Source organism: Lepisma saccharinum, chromosome 15 (assembly GCF_977018435.1).
Source record: "Lepisma saccharinum chromosome 15, izLepSacc3.1, whole genome shotgun sequence".
NCBI lineage: Eukaryota > Metazoa > Arthropoda > Insecta > Zygentoma > Lepismatidae > Lepisma > Lepisma saccharinum.
In genome coordinates, this window is record NC_139243.1 from 64,521,865 (window position 1) to 64,541,026 (window position 19,162).

Here is a 19,162-nt window from a genome sequence, read left to right on the forward strand (position 1 = left end):
TTACTCGTTGGTCGAGTTTCAGAATTTCAGTGTTGTCGGGTGGCTCGGTATCCGTGCCGCCTCTGGAGTGGCCGAAGATATTGTTCGGCATCTTGATGTGTCTTACTGTTTACTTACAGATTCGAATCAAATCAATGGCCCAATATGTATATAATAGCCTATTGCATATCCCTGAAAGTTGGCTTTCTCTGTTGCAGAAAAATGTCGCAGCCACAAGCCACTGCAGTTCCGAAGACGAAACAACCCCAAGTTCACTGCTCCTTCTGTAATATCCCACAAACCAGGTCCAATCTAAGTCGGCATAAACAAAGATGTATTCAACGGCCTGGTTCGTCGAAAGAACCCACCAGCATCACCAAACCTTCCCCAACATCCAGGAAAGTGATAACAACAAAAAATTTGATCGTCAATCAGAAGAGTGGGGTAAAGCGAAAGCAGTCTTCAAACCAGTTGAGCCATGGAAAGGGAACGAAGATCATAGAATCGGCTGAAGCACGCGACCCAGAATGCATTAAGCCGAAGAGAACGGCCTTCAGGAATATGTTGGCAAATTACAGCCTCAGCAGCGAGAATAGGGGTTTGCCCTGCAGTGCCGAAATTTTCCTGGAGGAGAAGAAAGCAGAAGTGGTTAAGATTTTAGTTTCCACTCTCAACAAGGGCCCCTTCAAATTCAACATGGTTTTGGATTCGTTGTTCCAGAAGCATTCGTCGGAACAAACTCACGTGTTCTCCAGTAGAACAAAGCAACAACTTCTGCTGGAAAATGATAGGGAGGTGATAAGCGAACTTTACGACAAGTTAATGAATGAGATCGTTCGGAAGCAGGAAGAGTTTCAAGGTAAAGGATCGGGTTGGAGTGTTTGCAACACTACACACATCATCAACATCAACATAAGCAAATACAAGCCTCTTTCAGGATCGACTTACGTGAAGCTCCCGCAGGTGATCGAAAACAAGAAAGCCGTTCTTAACATTGAAAACAACGACAATCAGTGTTTCAAATGGTGCCTCCTGGCCCATTTGCATCATAAAACAAAAAACTCTACGCGCGTTGGAAGTTACAGCCAGTACGAGAATGAATTGGATGAATATTTTGAAGACGTTCCATTTCCTGTGCAGCTGACAAAAATCGAAAAATTCGAAAAAGCATATCAACAAAAGAACGAGATTCCAATCGGTGTAAATGTGTATGGATATACAATCAGCAACAAAAAAGTAGATATTTTTCCGCTTCGGATCAGCAAAATTGTAGGTGATGAGGTGAATGTAGTGCACATGCTGTTAATAAAAAATGTGAAACAGCACCATTATTGCCTCATCCGTGATCTTTCAAAGCTGGTCGGAAGCGAGATAACAAAACATGAACATCACATCGAAATCTGTTATCGATGTATGGTATTTTTCAGCAACCTAGGTTCAAGAACCGCCAAGGAGAGACTGCAGGATCACCTCAGAGAATGCCTGCAGCATCAACCATCCAGGTGCGTGTTCCCTGGTGGTTCTCATTTCTTCAGAAAGTACAAGTCCCAGCTGGAGGTCCCCGTTGTCATCGTTGCGGACTTCGAGGCATTCTTGAAGCCCATGGCGATCTGCGACCCCGATCCGGCGAAATCATCAACTACTGCCTACCACGAGCACATACCTTGCAGTTTCGCATACTACGTGCACTGGATGGCAGGAGCGGACGAAGATAGCAAGGAACCGATTCTTTACCGAGGACCCGAGGCTGGAAAACGCTTCCTGGAATTCCTAGTCAAGGAAGTGGAGGAATGGGGTGATGTTTTGTTCAGGACTAAACCCATGAATGATCTTACCGATGACGAAGAATTGAGGTTTGTTTGTGCAACACATTGTCCAAATTGCGAGTCCAAATTTGATGATTGTGTGATAAAAGTGGCACACCACAATCACGTAACGGGTCAGTACATCCGTCCATTATGCCATAGATGCAATTTGAAGCTTCAAACTGCCAAGTTTGTACCGGTATTTTTCCACGGGCTCAGCAATTATGATCTTCACCATTTCATCAAAGAGCTGGGCTATGACAAAAAATCCATCCGTGTGATTGCCGAGACCGATGAGAAATACATTACTATCAGCAAGTGGGTGAATATTCCACCGGGCTATCATGGTAAGATGAGCAAAATGATCCCCTGCGACGATGAGTGCACGTTGTGCGCTGCTGGCAAGAAGCCAAAATACAGAAGAATTGAACTTAGATTCATCGATTCTTACCGCTTTCTCCAGGCTAGTCTCGAAAAATGCGTCGCCATGTTGGACGTGCCGAAAGTTACCAGAGATCATTTCCCAGATGTGTCCTTGGACGCTATTCGAAGGAAAGGAGTGTACCCATATGAATACGTCGACGGGCCCGAAAAGTTCGACGAGATGGATCTTCCGTCGAAAGACGCTTTCAATTCAACCTTGAAGGACTCCGTGTGTTCCGACGAAGACTACGCACACGCCAAACGTATGTGGAACGAGTTTCGATGCTGCTCGCTGGGTGATTTCCACGATCGATACTTGAAGCTGGACGTGCTTCTCCTATTCGACGTGCTCCAAGCGTTTCGTCAAACCGCTATTCGTGATTACAAAGTCGACCCTGCGCACTTCGTGAGTCTTCCGGGATTCACCTGGAATGCCATGTTGTATTCCAGTAGCATTCGATTGCAACTTTTCGCGGAAGATCAATGCGACATGCAGCTTTTCATCGAGAAATGTATCAGGGGCGGCATCGTGCAATGTTGTTTAAGACATGCGAAAGCAAACAACAAGTACATGGGAGACGAGTACGATCCCAATCAGGAGTCCAGCTACATAATATACTTGGACGCCAACAACCTGTATGGTTATGCGATGACGCAGAAGCTGCCACAGTCTAATTTCGAGTGGTCGGACATCACCGAAGAAGGACTGAAACATCTTCTTCAAGAGGATAATTTTGAAGGATCGACAGGATACTTCGCGGAGGTAGACTTAGAGTATCCTTCAGAATTGCACCAGCTCCATTCGGATTTTCCTCTGGCGCCTGAGCTAAAATGTCCTCCTTGCTCCAATCAACCAAAACTGCTTCTGACGTTGGAGAGTAAGGATCATTATGTAGTGCACTGCAAACTGCTGAAATTCTATCTCAAGCAGGGTCTTGTTTTAACTAAAGTGCACAGAGTTTTGAAATTCACGCAGGGCAAATGGCTGGAACCCTACATCAACATGAACACCCAGAAGCGGCAGGTGGCGACATCTGACCTGGATAAGGATATGTATAAACTGATGAACAACGCCATCTACGGAAAAACAATGGAGAATGTAAGGAAATACAAGGATGTCAAGATAGTTTCGGACGAAAAAAAATGCATGAAGTGGGTTGCCAACCCACGATTCAAGAGCAGGAAAATTTTCAACGAGAACCTGACGTTGCTTCATCTTGACAAATCCTGCATTACGTTCAACAAACCGACGTACGTGGGGGCTGCAATTCTCGAACTGTCGAAACTGCAAATGTACGAGTTCCACTACAACATCATGAAGAAACGATACGAAAATCAAATCCAGATCGCTTACATGGATACTGACAGTTTCGTTTATGTGATGAAGCAAGATCCGTACAGGGGCATGACAACCGAATTGAAGGAACATTTCGACACTTCGGGCTATCCACAACCGAACCCCTACAACATTTTGCCAAGAAACAAGAAAGTTCCCGGATTGATGAAGGACGAAATGAACGGTGAGATCATCAGAGAGTTCGTGGGACTCAAGGCTAAATCGTATTGTATCAGAACGACCGTCGCCACCATCAAGAAGTCCAAGGGAGTTGGGAAAAGCACTGTTCAGGGGAAATTAAACGTCGAGGATTACATTGAATGCCTGAAGAAGAAACTCCCCATCCTGCGGGAAGAGAGGAGGTTCCAGAGCATAGACCATGATGTGAAGACCGTGAAACTAAACAAAGTGGCGTTGGATGCAGAGGACGACAAGAGAAAAGTTTTGAACTGCGGTTTCACACCGTTCCATGGGGCTATTCACCAATAGGAGAGAAGTGCAAATCATGCAATAACTGTAATTAGACTAATCCTGTAACAAATCCACTTCACACGCTTCTGTAAATACTTTTTCATTCACTTCATTTCCGGCATCCATCTATTTTTTTTGCTGAAATAAACAGCAGTCTCATATCACCAAAAACCTTTTCACTCCATTTATTGTTCTTTCCTACACTATCCCAATGTTGGTCTTGGGGTTGGCACAGAGAGAAAAGAAGGCAGCAGCTGAAGCAGAATGCAGTTTACGGATAGCAGTAAGTAAATAAACAGACATAATAAAATAGGAGTTCTTCGCAATGCGTCCGAAAGGAGTGGCTTATCAAATCCCTTACTCGGAACTCAAAAAGGTTTCGGGCATCGATTCTATACTCACGAAGAAGCAACGCGAGAAGAAAAACAAATGTTTAAAGAAGGGACACGGGATGAAGCTCCTTCTCAGCAGGCCACAGCTAAGCAAGTTGCAAAAGTCTAGGTCAAGAAAGCAGGGAGGTTTCATTTTCAGCATTCCCGCGATCCTCGCTGCTCTCGGAGCCGTGGGAAGTCTCGCAGGTGGCAGTGCCGCGATCGCGAAAACCGTGATCGATGCCAAGAAGAACACAAAAGAGCTCGAAGAGCAAAAAAGACACAACCTCGCCGTGGAAAGCAAGATGAATTCTACTGGTTCCGGATTGAAGAGAAGAAGAACAAAGAAACAAACCACCGCAGCGGCGTTGAAGAAATTCAACCTTAAAAAAAAGTGCCCCTTTCAAACGAAGATATTGAGTCTCTAGCTGAATTCTTCAACGTTATAAACTTTAGAGGTGTGTTCATGTCCGATACATTGCCTGCTAATGGACCCCGAAGTGGCGGCGAAAGCGGAGTGGTCAACTTGGATAATTCTCTCAACCCGAGAACCCACTGGGTATGTTATTGGATTGCCGAGGACGGAAGCGCTTTCGTTTTTGATTCTTTCGGTGGCGTTCCACTTCTCGCGCTTGCGAACTACCTGAAATCGACGTCCGAAATATTTTACAACGATGAAAGGATCCAGGGCTTCGACGAAGTGGTCTGCGGTCATCTCTGCGTCGTAATGCTGGTCATTCTTTCGCAACTAACCGGCAGCGGGGACTCGACGTCGTTGGAAATGTTTCAGAGAGCAATGGATTTGATAAAACAATAGCGATAAAAGAAAAATGCTAGTCCTGCATTTGTCCAGCGAGACTTCAATCCTCAAACTGAAACTGCATTACGATGTAATCAGGAGCACTCTGCAACAAGAGTCGTTGGGGCTCGTGGCTTTCTACAGCATGTACTTGATTCGCAACGTCACCGAATACAACAACACCCTCCACGTAGGAAGCAAGAAGATCATCGTTTCGCCTGGACAATATAACCTGACTACGCTACAAGCCCAATTGCCTTCGAACGTCATCCTGTCCGAGAGTTCGGTCACTCATCGCGTGGAGATTACGTCCGCCACAGAAGAAATAAACCTCGGATCCATCGGGGAGCTCTTGGGTTTCCCTAACGACAGCAGGTTGGCGCCGGGGATCAAGCACGTCGGGTCCTCTATTCCCAAATTCCTGTCCATAGAAACTTTGAACGTACATTGCAACCTGGCTCAGGGCATGGTTGTATCGACGGACGCAAATCGGGACCAAACACACAAGGAAACCGGTATAATTGCAACGTTCAAGCCCAATTCGGAATTCCTGGAGCCGATTCTTTACGAACCAGCCAAACCGATCTTTTTTCCCATCCAGCACGACAAGTTCAGTGAAGTAGAACTGACTATAACGAACGAGAAAGGTGAATTGGTGGATTTCGCCGGAGCCACGAGCACGGCCGTACTGGCTATCTTGTGAATAAAATAGACGGTTAATCGAAAGCGCATGATGGATCACGTAGAAAGTTACGAACTGCAGTCCTTCCCTCCCAACAGAAGGACGTTTGGAAACCTCAACGAACCGAACAAGGACATCGAATTTGATGTGGACGTTGGTGACGGGTTTGTGCATCCTCATCGCGCTGACCTCTACATCAGATACGAAATTGTCACCAGGGACGAAAATGCAGCTTACCCCGCAGGAGCCAACATCAGGCTGATAGACAATTTCGTCCCTCACCTCTTCTCCCAGGTGGAAGTGAGAAAGCATGGTACAGTCATCGACAGGATAGATAACCCCGGACTAACTTCGACCATCGTGGCGAGCATGACGCTCTCGAAGCCAGAGAGTTCGTACTACAAAGCGGCGGGTTTCGAAACCGACAACAAATTACCCGGGAAACTCAGCACCGTGCTATTCCCTCTGCGGCTCCTCTATGGATTCTTCTCCGACTACAAGGAAATCATGTGGAAGGGCGGTCTGAGGGTCACTTTCAAGAGAGCGTCCAACGACAACAACTTGTTACTGCGATGGAAATCCGCGACGGCTGGGGGCGCCGTGGACGATGCGAGCCTCCCGTCCGAGGGTAAGTGCGTGATAAAATCCATGGAACTTCGCATGCCGATCATCGAATACGAAGCTAACCACGCCACGAAGATCAAAGCAGAAATTCTGAAGAACCCGAACATCCCGCTCGAGTTTCAGATGTACCAATTCTTGCAGAGGACAGTGTCCGGGCGATACTTCGAGTTCGACGTGACGACACAGTTCAACAGCATCCAGTACGACATGCCCGACTTCGTGGTGGTTGTGTTTCAAACCGGTCGCGACGGCAGTCAGAATGCGGATTCGAGTATGTTCGACTACTGTAAAGTTAGGAACATTTATCTTAAGAACGGGCGGAACGAGATTTTCCCCAGAGAGAACTACAACCTCGCGGAAGATGATTACCTGAAGCTGTACGAAGCTTACACAGCGTTCAAGAGGGTCACCATGGAAGGATCTACCGACATGTACTACACGCCAGCGGAGTTTATCCAGAAACGTCCGATGTACGTGATCAACACATCGAAACGCAAGTAGGTGGTGATCAGCGACCGCACGATCCCAGACAATACAGTATGCAGCGTGGTCCTGATTGCAGGGAAAAAGTTTGTTTACGATGTAAAGAACGAGAGAATCATTGAACAGTTTTGATATTTTTTATTGAAATGAAATAAATACAAATTTGTTACAAACCCCAACCGAGTTTTCTTTTCGTATGCATTGCCATTGTCGTTCCCAGAGCGGCCAGTCTTTCACCCATGCCGGCGTCTCTGCTGACTACCCTCCGGAAAGCCCGGTGTTCCAACTGCATGTCGGCATCGTGCCTTGCTGCGAGATCCCTGTTGTCCCGGTACGCAATATCATGGTCTTTGCAGGCAGCGTCCAAGGGATTAACCCCCGGATCACCGCGATCCAGTCGAGCGTCCAATTTAGTACCGGGACCGCAGTATTGGTAGCCGGGAATATGCATCTCGAAAGGCAATTTGTTGATGATATCGTTGATGAGTCCCTTCCCTTCCGCCAGCTTCCAGAATCGCGGGGGCAAGATGTTGATGATGTTGATCAGATACCCGATGCCTTTCGGTTCGTTAACGATAAAGCGGCTTAGTTTGGAAACGATCATGTCCACGATGCCAACCTTTTCGTTGTGAAAGTTTCGGTTTCCGGCCCTTTCTTCTCCGCCGATGACCAGCAGCCGGTCCACGAGTTTGCGAACATCGTCCAGCCACACGAATTCCACGGGCAAATTGGTGTAGCGCTTGATACCGCTGCCGGTAGGCAGGCGAGTGGGTTGCTGCTTGATTTCATTCCAAAACGGTTTGATAATGTTCCTGTACTTCTCGCTGCTACTTGACTTGACCCTGTTCTGAGATGGGTCGTTGTTCTGATACAAAGCATCGGTCATCTTGAGAATTTCCTTGTAATTGTCGTAATCCTCTTCAGAATACACGTTGGCGTCGGGGCGTTTTCTAGTGATTAGTTCCCATAGCCCCGGCGTGCCTGCGTACTTCTTGAAGAAACCTCTGCGTCCCGGTCGGCTCTCGTTGTAGATGATGATATCGTCCTGGTCGAACGTGACGTGCCAACTGCCTATATTCCACACGACGCTCCCGGAAGGGTCGGGTGATGGATACAAACAGAAAACTTCGTCTCTGTCATCGCCTTTGGTGCTCAGATATTTGGCTGCGGTCGGTCCTAATCGTATTCCCTCGACGGAAGACGAACTGCTGCTGCTGCTGGGCGACGGAAACCTAGTGGGAAGCGACGGCAGTTGGAAGTGTTGGAGAGTTGTGGTGGGTGAAGGAGGAGTGGGAGGATAGTCCGTAATGTTGCGAACTGCCACCGGCACCAACTCTGTGATCAAGTCCTTGTTATGTTCGGCAACATCTTTGATTTCTTTGCCCAGGTCACCGATCGCATCGATGAGCGGTTGCTCCTGTCGCTTCTTCTGCTCATAATATCCACGATTCTCTTCCTTCCACCCTTTAAATCGTTTAGCAAGGTACTCGGTCAACTTGATGTTTTCTTCGGCTTTCCTTTTAGACATTGCAAAATGAAGTTTTGGGCCTATCTGTTTTCTTACAATTTTGTTATTTTATTTCGACGGAAGAAACAAGACAGAGCTGTCAATGAAATGATATTGTTGATAATCTTATCTTTTTTGTTGTTCATCTCGTACCATGCATCTGAAAATTTTCTAACACACTGCTTATGATATCCATCAAGCATGTCTTCCATTTCGTCTGTTATTGCGTGAAGATCTTCGGTATTCACGATCTTTTTCCCCGTGATTTTAAATATGTGATCCTTCATGATCATCTGGCACGGTACGGCGAACGCTGGCGAACTATCGGCGATATCAATTATTCTGTGGATGTTATCTTCTTCTTTACCCGACACAATCTTGAATATCTGATAGAGCAGCTCCACAGGAAGGTTAGCAGATAGTGATGTATTCATTTTTTCTTCACCTCGTACTATTATATTACATTTTTCATCACGATAAACTCGTTGATCTTGTTACGATACTTCCCCTGGTTCGGTTTGCGAGTCATGTCTATCGTGGCGAAGCCGTAGTCGTCAGCATTCCAGCAATGCGCGCAGAGGTTGCGAAACGACTCGTACGTCATATCCTCTCCGACGAACTCATCGTACACGTGCTTGAGGTTGGTGGCATCCTGCCGAAACAAGCAAATAAAGTTGGCGTTGTCCCTGATCAGCTGCTTGGGGATCTTCGAGAAGATCTGAGCCAAGTAAAGCAGTCCATACCCTTGTGACGACCTCGAGTGAAGTAGTTGCGAACCTCTTCCTGATTCTCGAGGATGACGTCGTCGAAGACAACCACAGAATTCTCACGACTCTCGTCCAAAGGTACCATCTGCGAGGCAAAGGTGGCTATTTCCAGATCGTCGTAGATTGCAATCAGCTGCTGGTATTTCGATTGCTCGAGGCTCTTGGAAAAGACGTACAGGTGTCTGCTCTCCCAATCGAGCCAGTGGGGAGCCAGGATGAAATTGTCTACCATCAATGTGGTTTTGCCACAACCCGAGGGCCCCACGATGAGGCATCTGATGCTTTCGGGAAGCAATTCGCCATTTTTCTTTCTTCCTTTACCTTCGCCAACGTCCGGAAGCCTCTTGGTCACCTCCCAGCTCATACGATATCGATAGCATCAACCCAAGAATTCTGTGAAGAGGGAAGACCGAGCCACTTGACGTAAAGTTTGCCCTTGCTGCGTCGGAGCACTTTCTCCACAAGGTAAGTGTCCGGGAACCTAGTGGCGGACAGTTCCTGCTCGTAGAATCGACCCTCGATGTCCTCACTGTCCGCGGTGCTCTTCAGCTTGTAGGTGGGGATGTAGGGAGGTGATGAAGGCAGGAGAACATCGGTCACGGTGAAAATTTCTGTAGACCAGTTTCGAGTGAAACCTTTGTCGAATACTCCGGGGCGCTTGAACTTGCTCACTCTCACCTTGTCTCCTATTTTATACTTTGCTTTCTTGATTTTTTCGCCAGTGTTTCGTTTGCAGTACACTTCGGAGAGCAGCCACCTTTCGTTTCGCTTGGTCACTTCCAAGGGTTTCATCCCAATCGTCCTGTGAATTCGGTTGTTGTATTCCTCCACCAGTTCGGGCACCAGATCCACCCACTTGTAGTTCCCGCGGAGGGTGAACTGTTTCCACATGAGCCCCTTGAGGGTCCTGTTGAATCGCTCGACGATGCTTGCTTTCAGCTCGCTGTAGGTTGAATAGTGAAGAATACCGTTCTCCTTGAGCATCCTCCCGAAGGCAGAGTTGTAGAATTCCCTGTCTCGATCGGTCTGCAGGAAACAAGGGGATCTCTGTTTGAGAACAGAAGCGAAAGCTTTGCTGACCTCGACCCCGGTCTTGTTTTTAACGGGTATCGCCCAAGCGTACTTGCTGAAAGTGTCGATCACGGTGAGGAGGTATCTGAACCCCTTGTTGATCTTGTGAAGCCCCTTGAGATTCCCCGTGCTCATCTCCACGAGGTCGGCCTGCCAGAGGTCGTCTATCCCTTTGGTGACCACGGGCAGTCGAGGATAATTCCTGCGGGCAGGTTTGTGCAGTTCTTTCACGATAGCTGCTCTCATGAGGCTTATAGACAACAAAGGCTCCGATGCAAAAATATGGATCTATTATCTTCTTTGCTTACTTGCTTGCTTACGATAGACGACTGACACTGGCGACGGGATAGGTGAGCACCAACTCCAAAAAAAGCGGTATCGGATGCTCCATATTCGTCTCGATAGATTCGGCGTACAGACGATCTCCGACGGAAACGTTGTCGTACGAGACTCCGATTTTCATGTTGTCGTGCTTGATCCTGAATAAACTCTCCCCGTGATGCAGACTTATCGCGACACCGCTCGAGGGATGCAAGTTCACAATTCGGAGACTTCCGCCACCTAGGGAGAGTTCGTAGAAGATGCTATTGTTGTTGAAGATGAAGAAGATCTTGCCAGTGTTCTCTTCGAACTGCTTCACAATACCGTTCAAGTGAATGATTGTAGCTGTCAACAGGTCGGTTCGGAAAGCAAGCAAGGCATCGTCAAGCATGTCTCGAGCTTTGACGACCTCTTCGCTGGATATCTTGACGTACTTGGGAAGCGTGGCGCCAGGTTTCCTCCTGTTGTAGCCGAACACGTTGGTTGGCATGTTATAGAGCATTTCTTTCTTTCCCACTGCTCAGACTATTTTATTAATTTTTCCTCTTCTTGCTTCGAGAAAAGGTCTCGCAGATATTTTACTGGTAAAGATTTTCTTTCGAAGCCTTTTTTTCCCTTGCGCAATTAACCAAGAACAGAAAAGAGGTTCATCGGTAGAGGAAATGCTGGAATTTGTATTGTTTTCTTCTTTGTTTTCGAAAGCATACTTCATCCCCTGAAGAGCACTCGTTTTGATTTGTTAGCTAAATTTAGCTTGCAGCTCAGTAGTTGTATTTACGATAGGATAAGGACCACTTACAAGTGTAGAAAGGAAGAGCCTCTCCCAAGCAGATTTGTTTACACTTAAAACTAGCTCAACATGAGCATATGAGCTTTTTGCTCAAGTGTGGAACCCCCTCTAATCCAAGATTTTTGTACAAATGCCCTCGGGAATTTCTCAGAAAGGAAGAGCCTCTCCCAAGCAGATTTGTTTACACTTAAAACTAGCTCAACATGAGCATATGAGCTTTTTGCTCAAGTGTGGAACCCCCTCTAATCCAAGATTTTTGTAAAAATGCCCTCGGGAATTTCTCAGAAAGGAAGAGCCTCTCAGATTGATTTGCTCATACTTACAAAAATTGCATCAGCCAAATTTTTGTCCATAAACTTGTCAAAAATTGGCCATACCAGAAATTAAGCCAATACACACGCACATACACACCCATATACACACATATTTACTTCCAATTTAAGTTCAATTGAACCCCAGGTTCAATCTAATATTGAAACAATGCAATATGCAGAGCTCCTCTAGAATTGCTCCGTGACTCTCTCATTTCTTGCATCATAAACATATGATTTTTCACCTATGAGAATAACACTACATATGGTGTCATCAGGTAATGCCTCATGGAATTCACAGATAATTTTAATATTTGTCCTGTCATTCACCACAACTTGTTTCCTTTTTGAAGCATTGATTACAAACATGGGTCTCTGTGCCTTGAATTCATCTGGTGTGTAATACATGTCAGTGTTGCCAGTAGTGACCCTCTTGAAAGCCGAAAAGGCCTCATATAATTTGAGGAAATCATTCTTGGACATGTCTAAATTGTAATTTTCTCTAGGAAATACCTCATTTCTGCCATTTTTAAGATATATGTTCTTGATGTTGCAGCTTCCAGTCTGAAACAGTACCACTACAAAATCAGGCATGTCATATTGTATGCTGGAGAATGAATTTGTAGCATCAAACTCATAATATGAACCAGATGCGGGCTTCTGTACACATTGATATGTATAAAATTGCAGAGGAACCTGTGGATTTTTTACTATATCTGCTTTGTATTTAAGAGCATAACTGGCCTCGTATTCAACAACAGGGATTCTTAACTCCATAGTCTGAATAATGCATTTGCCTGCATCTGGTAGGGTATTAGGCAGAGCTTCCCCTGCAGGGTTTATTGCACTGTACCTCATCAAGGCATTATTATCATTTGCAGCTCTTCTAAATGTAATTCTTAACCCACCCTTCCACATAATTTCTTTGTAATCTGAGAAGAATCCTGGCAACAGGCGCATGGGGAACAGCACTGTGTGGTTTTTAGATAATATCTTATCACCAGCCTCAAATCCCCCGATTTTGTAATATGAAGCCTCGGTTTTAGATAATTTTAATGTGGCCAAAGCTGTGGAGGTAATGCCGGGATAATCCACTCTGTTTATAACAACGCCATGCTTTCTGATCTCAATTTCAGAGAATAGATGCGGCACAAAATTGTCTACAAGTCTTATATTTGTATTTGCCGGATAATCTGTACCATCGAGCTTTACAACATCAAATTTGATGTATAGATCTGCTCTGTGGGGGTGTATAAAGCCATCCCCTACATCAAGATCAACCTCAATCTCTGTGTTGGGTTGATTTAAATTTGCAAATGTCCTCCTGTTTGGGGGGAATGATTGTAGCTCATAACTCTCAATATTTTCCATTTTTTTCTTGTATGTATTTTTATTTAAATATTAATCTCTATGATTGCAGTTGTTGTGGCTCCAGCAAAATCAACTAATTCTTCTTTTTCATTAGTGACCATCAATTCAATATAATCTATTCTGTTGTGGCACACAGGAAAATATAATGTTGGGGATGGATTGTAGATGATGGGCTCCATGAATTCAGAATTAGGTTTAAATGTTGCAATGATGCCTGTTTGTTTGTGAGTGCCTATGCCATTTGATTTGGTGATCATACCCTCTGCCACATTACAGTGAATATTCAGAGTCTCTATGGCTAAGAATTTGGGTATATTCATAGCAGTGTGTTTGATGCCTGGTTCAAGTTTTGTGTTGTTCTCAAATCCTAACAGCTCTCCTATAGTGTCCAGATCCACTGTTTCTGTAGCAGATACAATCTCTACTCTGTGAGTGACAGAATTTTGAGTTAAAACTACATCTCTGGGTAATTGAGCATTTAGAGTGGATAGATTATATTGCCCTGGAGTGATGACAATTTTTTGATCCCCTACTGCAATTTTGTTGTTGTGGTGTGTAATATTAGGGATTAGGTACATGCCATAAAATGCCCTGAGAGCTATTGTTTTGGGATATACAATGTCATCATGTAATTTGAGTTTCAATATTGAATTTTGGCTGGTGAGATGAAATACCCCCATGATGTTTCAGATACCACAAGGCTTTTTGAAAATCTTCAATTGATGGTTTATTTATTTGAGACATGTATCTAAGAACAGATAAACACAAATGTCCGCAATTAACATCTTTTGAAATTTTGAACACGGGCATTATTGTAATAAAGATTAGGTGATTTTAGATATTTTATTAAATTTTCAGGTGGAACACCTCCAAATGAATCAAACACAAATGCCTCATTTTTTAAATATTTAAGATAACAAATCCAGTGAGTGCCCTGATTTTTGTACTTATCCAAATTAACAATGCCACACTCTTTGTTGAGTGGTTGTTCCGGTAAAGAATCAGACATGTACACACCTCTAAAATATTTGATGCCTAGTGGCTTGATTAAAGCTTCAATATCTTGGTTTGTAAGCGGCTCTTGTTTTTTTTAAACTTATTCATGGCTCTCTTAACACCTTTGCCCTGTTTCTCCATGGCCAGGTTATGGCGCCTCTGCTCATCTAATTCTGCCTTATTTTTTTTTGGCATCTATTACTGTTTTTGCTATGGCAGCTGATCCCCCCGCCAAGCTCCCAACAGCCCCGAGAGCAGCTAAGATGGCAGGGATGGTAAATATAAATCCCCCCACATGTGATTTTTTTCTTGATTGCTGTAATTTTTTTAATTGGGGCGTGCTAAGCAACAATTTCATTCCATGCCCCTTTGCAATACAAGAATTTTTTTTCTTGCGCTGCTTTTTGGTCAAAAGACTGTCAATAGTTTTAAGAGATTTGAGACCTGCATAAGGTATTTGATACATAACACCCTTGGCCCTCATTATAGGTTTATTATATACATATTCACAACCCCCACCCCAATTTTTGTTTGGTGCTCATAGCTATGGTGGTTCCCAATGCTGCTATTTTTTCACTTAAAGAAGCATCTTTGCTTACAAATCTGCCAAATGCAGCCTCTTCTAATTTCTTGTCTGCAACATGTCTCTTGTCAAGATCAGAATGTGTGTTGTATGCCATGAAATGGTCTCTACAAGCAGCATCTAGGGGATTAACACCAGGATCCCCTCTGTTTAATCTATGATCCAATTTTGTGCCTGGACCACAATACTGATAGCCTGGAATGTGTAGTTCAAATGGCAGCTTGTTTATAATGTCATTAACAAGGCCCCGACCCTCAGAAATATTCCAAAATTTGGGGGGTAGAGTATTAATAATTTTTATGAGATATCCAATCCCCTTAGTGTCATTCACTATAAAATTAGACAATTTGGTGCTTATCATGTCCATAATTCCAACCTTTTCATTGTAAAAATTGTGGTTCCCAGCATTTTCCTCCCCAGCTATCACCAATAACCTATCTACAAGTTTCCTGACATCATCAACCCACACAAATTCTTTGGGCAGGGTGTTGTATTGTTTGATTCCACTGCCAGTCTTGATTTGAGACCATATGGGCTTGATTAAATTGTTGTATTTTGCCCCACTGCTCGACTTGACTCTTTTTTGTGTGGGATCATTGTTCTGGTATAGAGCATCTGATTTTATTAATTTTTCTTTGTAATCCTCATAATCTTGATCAGTATAGCTGCCAGGCCTTTTCCTAGTCATCAGTTCCCATAATCCAGGTGTTCCGAGATACTTGAGAAAAGCACCTTTTTCTCCAAGTCGAGATTCTGAATATACAATTATATCATCTCCCATAAATGTTACTCTGAAATTGCCAATTCTATGTATGATGCTGCCATCAAGCTCTGTGTCAGCATATAAGCCAAACACCTCATCTTTATTGTCTTTAGGTGTGGTTAAATATTTTTGAGCAAGAAGACCCAATTCAATAGGATCCTGACTAGCCTCAATTCTTCTAGGAGCAATAGGACTAGGTGTGTGAATACTTGAAAGTGGGGTGAATGGATAATCTAATATGTTCCTTGCAGCTACAGGTACAAGCTCTGTGAGCAAATTTTGATTTTGCTCTGTAACAGTTCTGATATTCTTACCTAAATTATTAATAGCATCAATTACAGGCTGTTCTGTTTGTTTGTGTTTTTCATAAATTCCACGGTTCTCTGATTTCCATCCCTTAAATCTTTTTACAAGATAATCTCTTAACTTAAGATCATCAATTATTGGCCTTTTCATGTTTATTTATTTATGTTTCAATGTCTAGAAAATTGTTGATTTTATTTCTGTATTTGCCACTACTGGGTGTTCTTGTCATATCAATTGTGACAAACCCATAACTGTCCTGGTTCCAGCACCTGCTGCAAAACTTGGAAAAATCATTGTAGCTCAGGTCCCCACCTACATATTCATCATGTATGTGTTTGAGGTTGGTATGATCCTGATGAAACACACAAATAAAATTGCTGTTGTCTCGGATAAGTTGCTTGGGTATTTTTGAAAAAGTCTGTGCCAGGTAGAAGCAATCAATGTTTTTGTGCCGGCCCTGTGTAAAGAAATTCCTAACCTTGTTTTGATTATCCAATATAATATCATCAAACACAACAACAGAATTATCGAGACATTCATGAAGTGGCTTAACATCTGGTTCAAAAGTGGCAATATCCAATCCATCATATAGCTTCATCAGCTGCTGATATTTTAATTGTTCCAAGCTCTTAGAGAAGATATACAAGTGCCTGTTTTTCCAGTCTAACCAGTTGGGTGCCAATAAAAAATTATCAACCATTAGTGTAGTTTTACCACAAGCAGATGGCCCAACAATAAGACACCTAATATTATCAGGTAGCAATTTGCCATTTCTCTTATTCTGTTGTTCAGGTTCTGGGAGCCTTTTTATAACATCCCAGGTGTTCATATTATTATTTTGTTTGCATCGATCAAGCTGTGTTCTGGGAGTCCTAGCCATTTGACAAATAACTTGTTGCCTTTTCTGCGGATAATTTTTTCTATGAGATATGTGTCAGGCTGTTTAGTTTTGCTGAGCTCTTCTTCATAGAACCTGCCTTTGAGAATTTCTCCTCGGTGATCCTTTATTATATAAGTGTTAAGGGTCCCGGGCTTAACTTGAACCACTGTAAATAATTCAGTGCTCCAGTTTCTTGTAAAGCCTCTCTTGAATAAGTGCTTATATTTGCTGATTCTTACTTGTTCACCCACCCTGTATTTGGCCTTTCTTGTTGTTGGCTGGTATCTAGGATAATAAACAGTGCTGATCAATTTTTGCTCATCAGATGAAGTTACTTCAGAGGGTTTCATGTTGATTGTAGAATGGACCGAGTTGTTATATTTATGTAGAAGTTCTGGAAGAATATTAATCCATTTATAATTACCCTGCAGTGTAAATTGTTTATACATAAGATTTTTTAGGGTTTTGTTGAATCTCTCTACAATTGAGGCCTTGAGATCACTGTAACTCGAGTAATGTTTTATTGCCTGGCTTTTAATAAATTGTTGAAACACTGAATTATAAAATTCTTTGCCATTATCTGTTTGCAAATAGCGCGGGGATCTTCCACTCTGATTGATAATTGTTCTAAAAGCTTCTGTAACACATTTTCCAGTCTTGGATTTGAGTGGCACAGCCCAGGCAAATTTTGAAAATGTGTCTATTACAGTGAGTAGATACTTGTAGCCCTTGTTGATTTTGTCTAAGTTTTTCAACTGTCCACTTGCCATTTCAATCAAGTCCCCCTGCCATAAATCATCTATGCTTTTTGTGACTACTGGGAGTCTCTTAAAATTATGTCTGGCCTGTCTGTGTAATTCATCAACAATAATTTGTCTAGACATAATATGTAAACAAGAATATTGCAACTATAGGGTGTTCAGCAGCTGATACTGCAGGATTTTCTAAATATAATTTGTCCCCTATATGTATTTTAAATTCCAAAGAGCCATCATCTTCAACATAGGCTGTTTCTAATGTATTGGGGTCTGTAAAATCCTGTAACTCTACACTGGTGATTTTTACTTTGTTATCAGCATTTGTTATTGATAAGGTAGGGTAGTGGTGTGCCTGTGGTTGAAGCCAATATTTGATTTTGATTGGTCTCAATGTGCCCCCAACAAAAAATTGGTAATAAAATTGTGCAGGGGACAGCATATATATTTTGCCACCTGGTGTAAATGTAGAATCATATTCTTTGTTGGGGATGCTGTACAATTCAAGAATTACTGTATGTTTAGGATTTTCAATTATGCCTGTTATTTCTTTTTCTGCTGTGAGCAATCTGCTTGTTACAGATTCAAGGTGCTCATTGATGGTCCTAACAACATCATCATGGCCTGGCTTTATTTTTATGTCCACAGCAAGTCTCTTGTATTGTTGCACAATTTCTTGTAGCTGGGTGGCAAAAACAGACAGAGCATTTGCTTGATTGGATTCCATGGTCCCTAGCTGTTGCTTGATATTAGCTACAATTTGCTGTAAATTTTCAACAACTGCCAATTTTGAATTTTGAGCAGTAAGATCATGGACCTGTCTTCTAATATCCTCAAACAGGGCATGCAATTCATTAATATGTTGATTGGTTGGAAGAGTGGCCACTGTCTGAGTGAGATGTTTGATCTCTGCTTGGATATTCTTGATATCTTCTGATTTCAATATCCTATTCACTGCACTCTTAATATTTTTAAGTTCCTGTGATGTAGGAAGATTTGATACTGTATTTTGCAAAAATTCAAGTGCCAATTTTACATTGTTTAATTCAGAAGCATCAGCCACATTTTGCATAGCATTTTGGAGCAGAGCTATATCTGCCTGAGTGGGTGTGGATTGTTGTAAAATTTCAAGTTTTGTTTGGATATCATCTATCAAGTGATGAAAATGAGATAGTTCAGATTCAGTGTTGAGGTTTTCAAGCTTTGTGATTTGTTGCTGGACACTAAGAAGGGTATCTACAATCCCAGGCAATCGGGATTCTAGTACATTTGCCAAATCACTTTGCACTGCTGCTATTGTACCTTCAAGATGGGTTATGGAACTTTGAATTTTTCCAAAATCTTCATATGTTTCAAGTTGCAGCTTAATATTTGCTACACTCCGAGTTATTGCATTCAAAGCATCAGAAGATGGCAAATTGTTCATAAAATTTTCAAGTGTCTCAATTTTTTCTTTAACCTCGGCTATGGCATTGTTCAGAGGGTCCAGATTAGGTATTTGGAGTGACTGAATCTGTTCTTTTAGAGTGGAAATCACTAGATCAAAATCTTCTTGTGATTTTATGCTTTTGACAATTGTTTGGAGCTGTGCCTGGACATTATTTATTTGCTCTTCTAATTGTTGTTTCAATTGCTCAGAGTTGTTAGCCTGGGTCTTAAATTTGGCTTGAAGAGCTGCAACAGCTTCTTCTAAACTTTGAAAATTATCCAATGTAGCCAGGTCAGTATATTTCTGAAGCAGCAATTTGAGTTCAGAATCAATTTTAAG

The 19,162-nt window shown here is 43.0% G+C and overlaps 1 protein-coding gene across 1 annotated transcript; it reads left to right on the top strand.

Annotated features, from left to right (window-relative positions):
• Positions 1–201: 201 nt before the first annotated feature.
• Positions 202–4,032, top strand: LOC145999300 (uncharacterized). Its single transcript, XM_083136240.1, has one exon. The coding sequence runs from the start codon at positions 202–204 to the stop codon at positions 4,030–4,032; it is 3,831 nt and encodes a 1,276-aa protein (XP_082992366.1).
• The last annotated feature ends 15,130 nt before the right edge of the window (positions 4,033–19,162 follow it).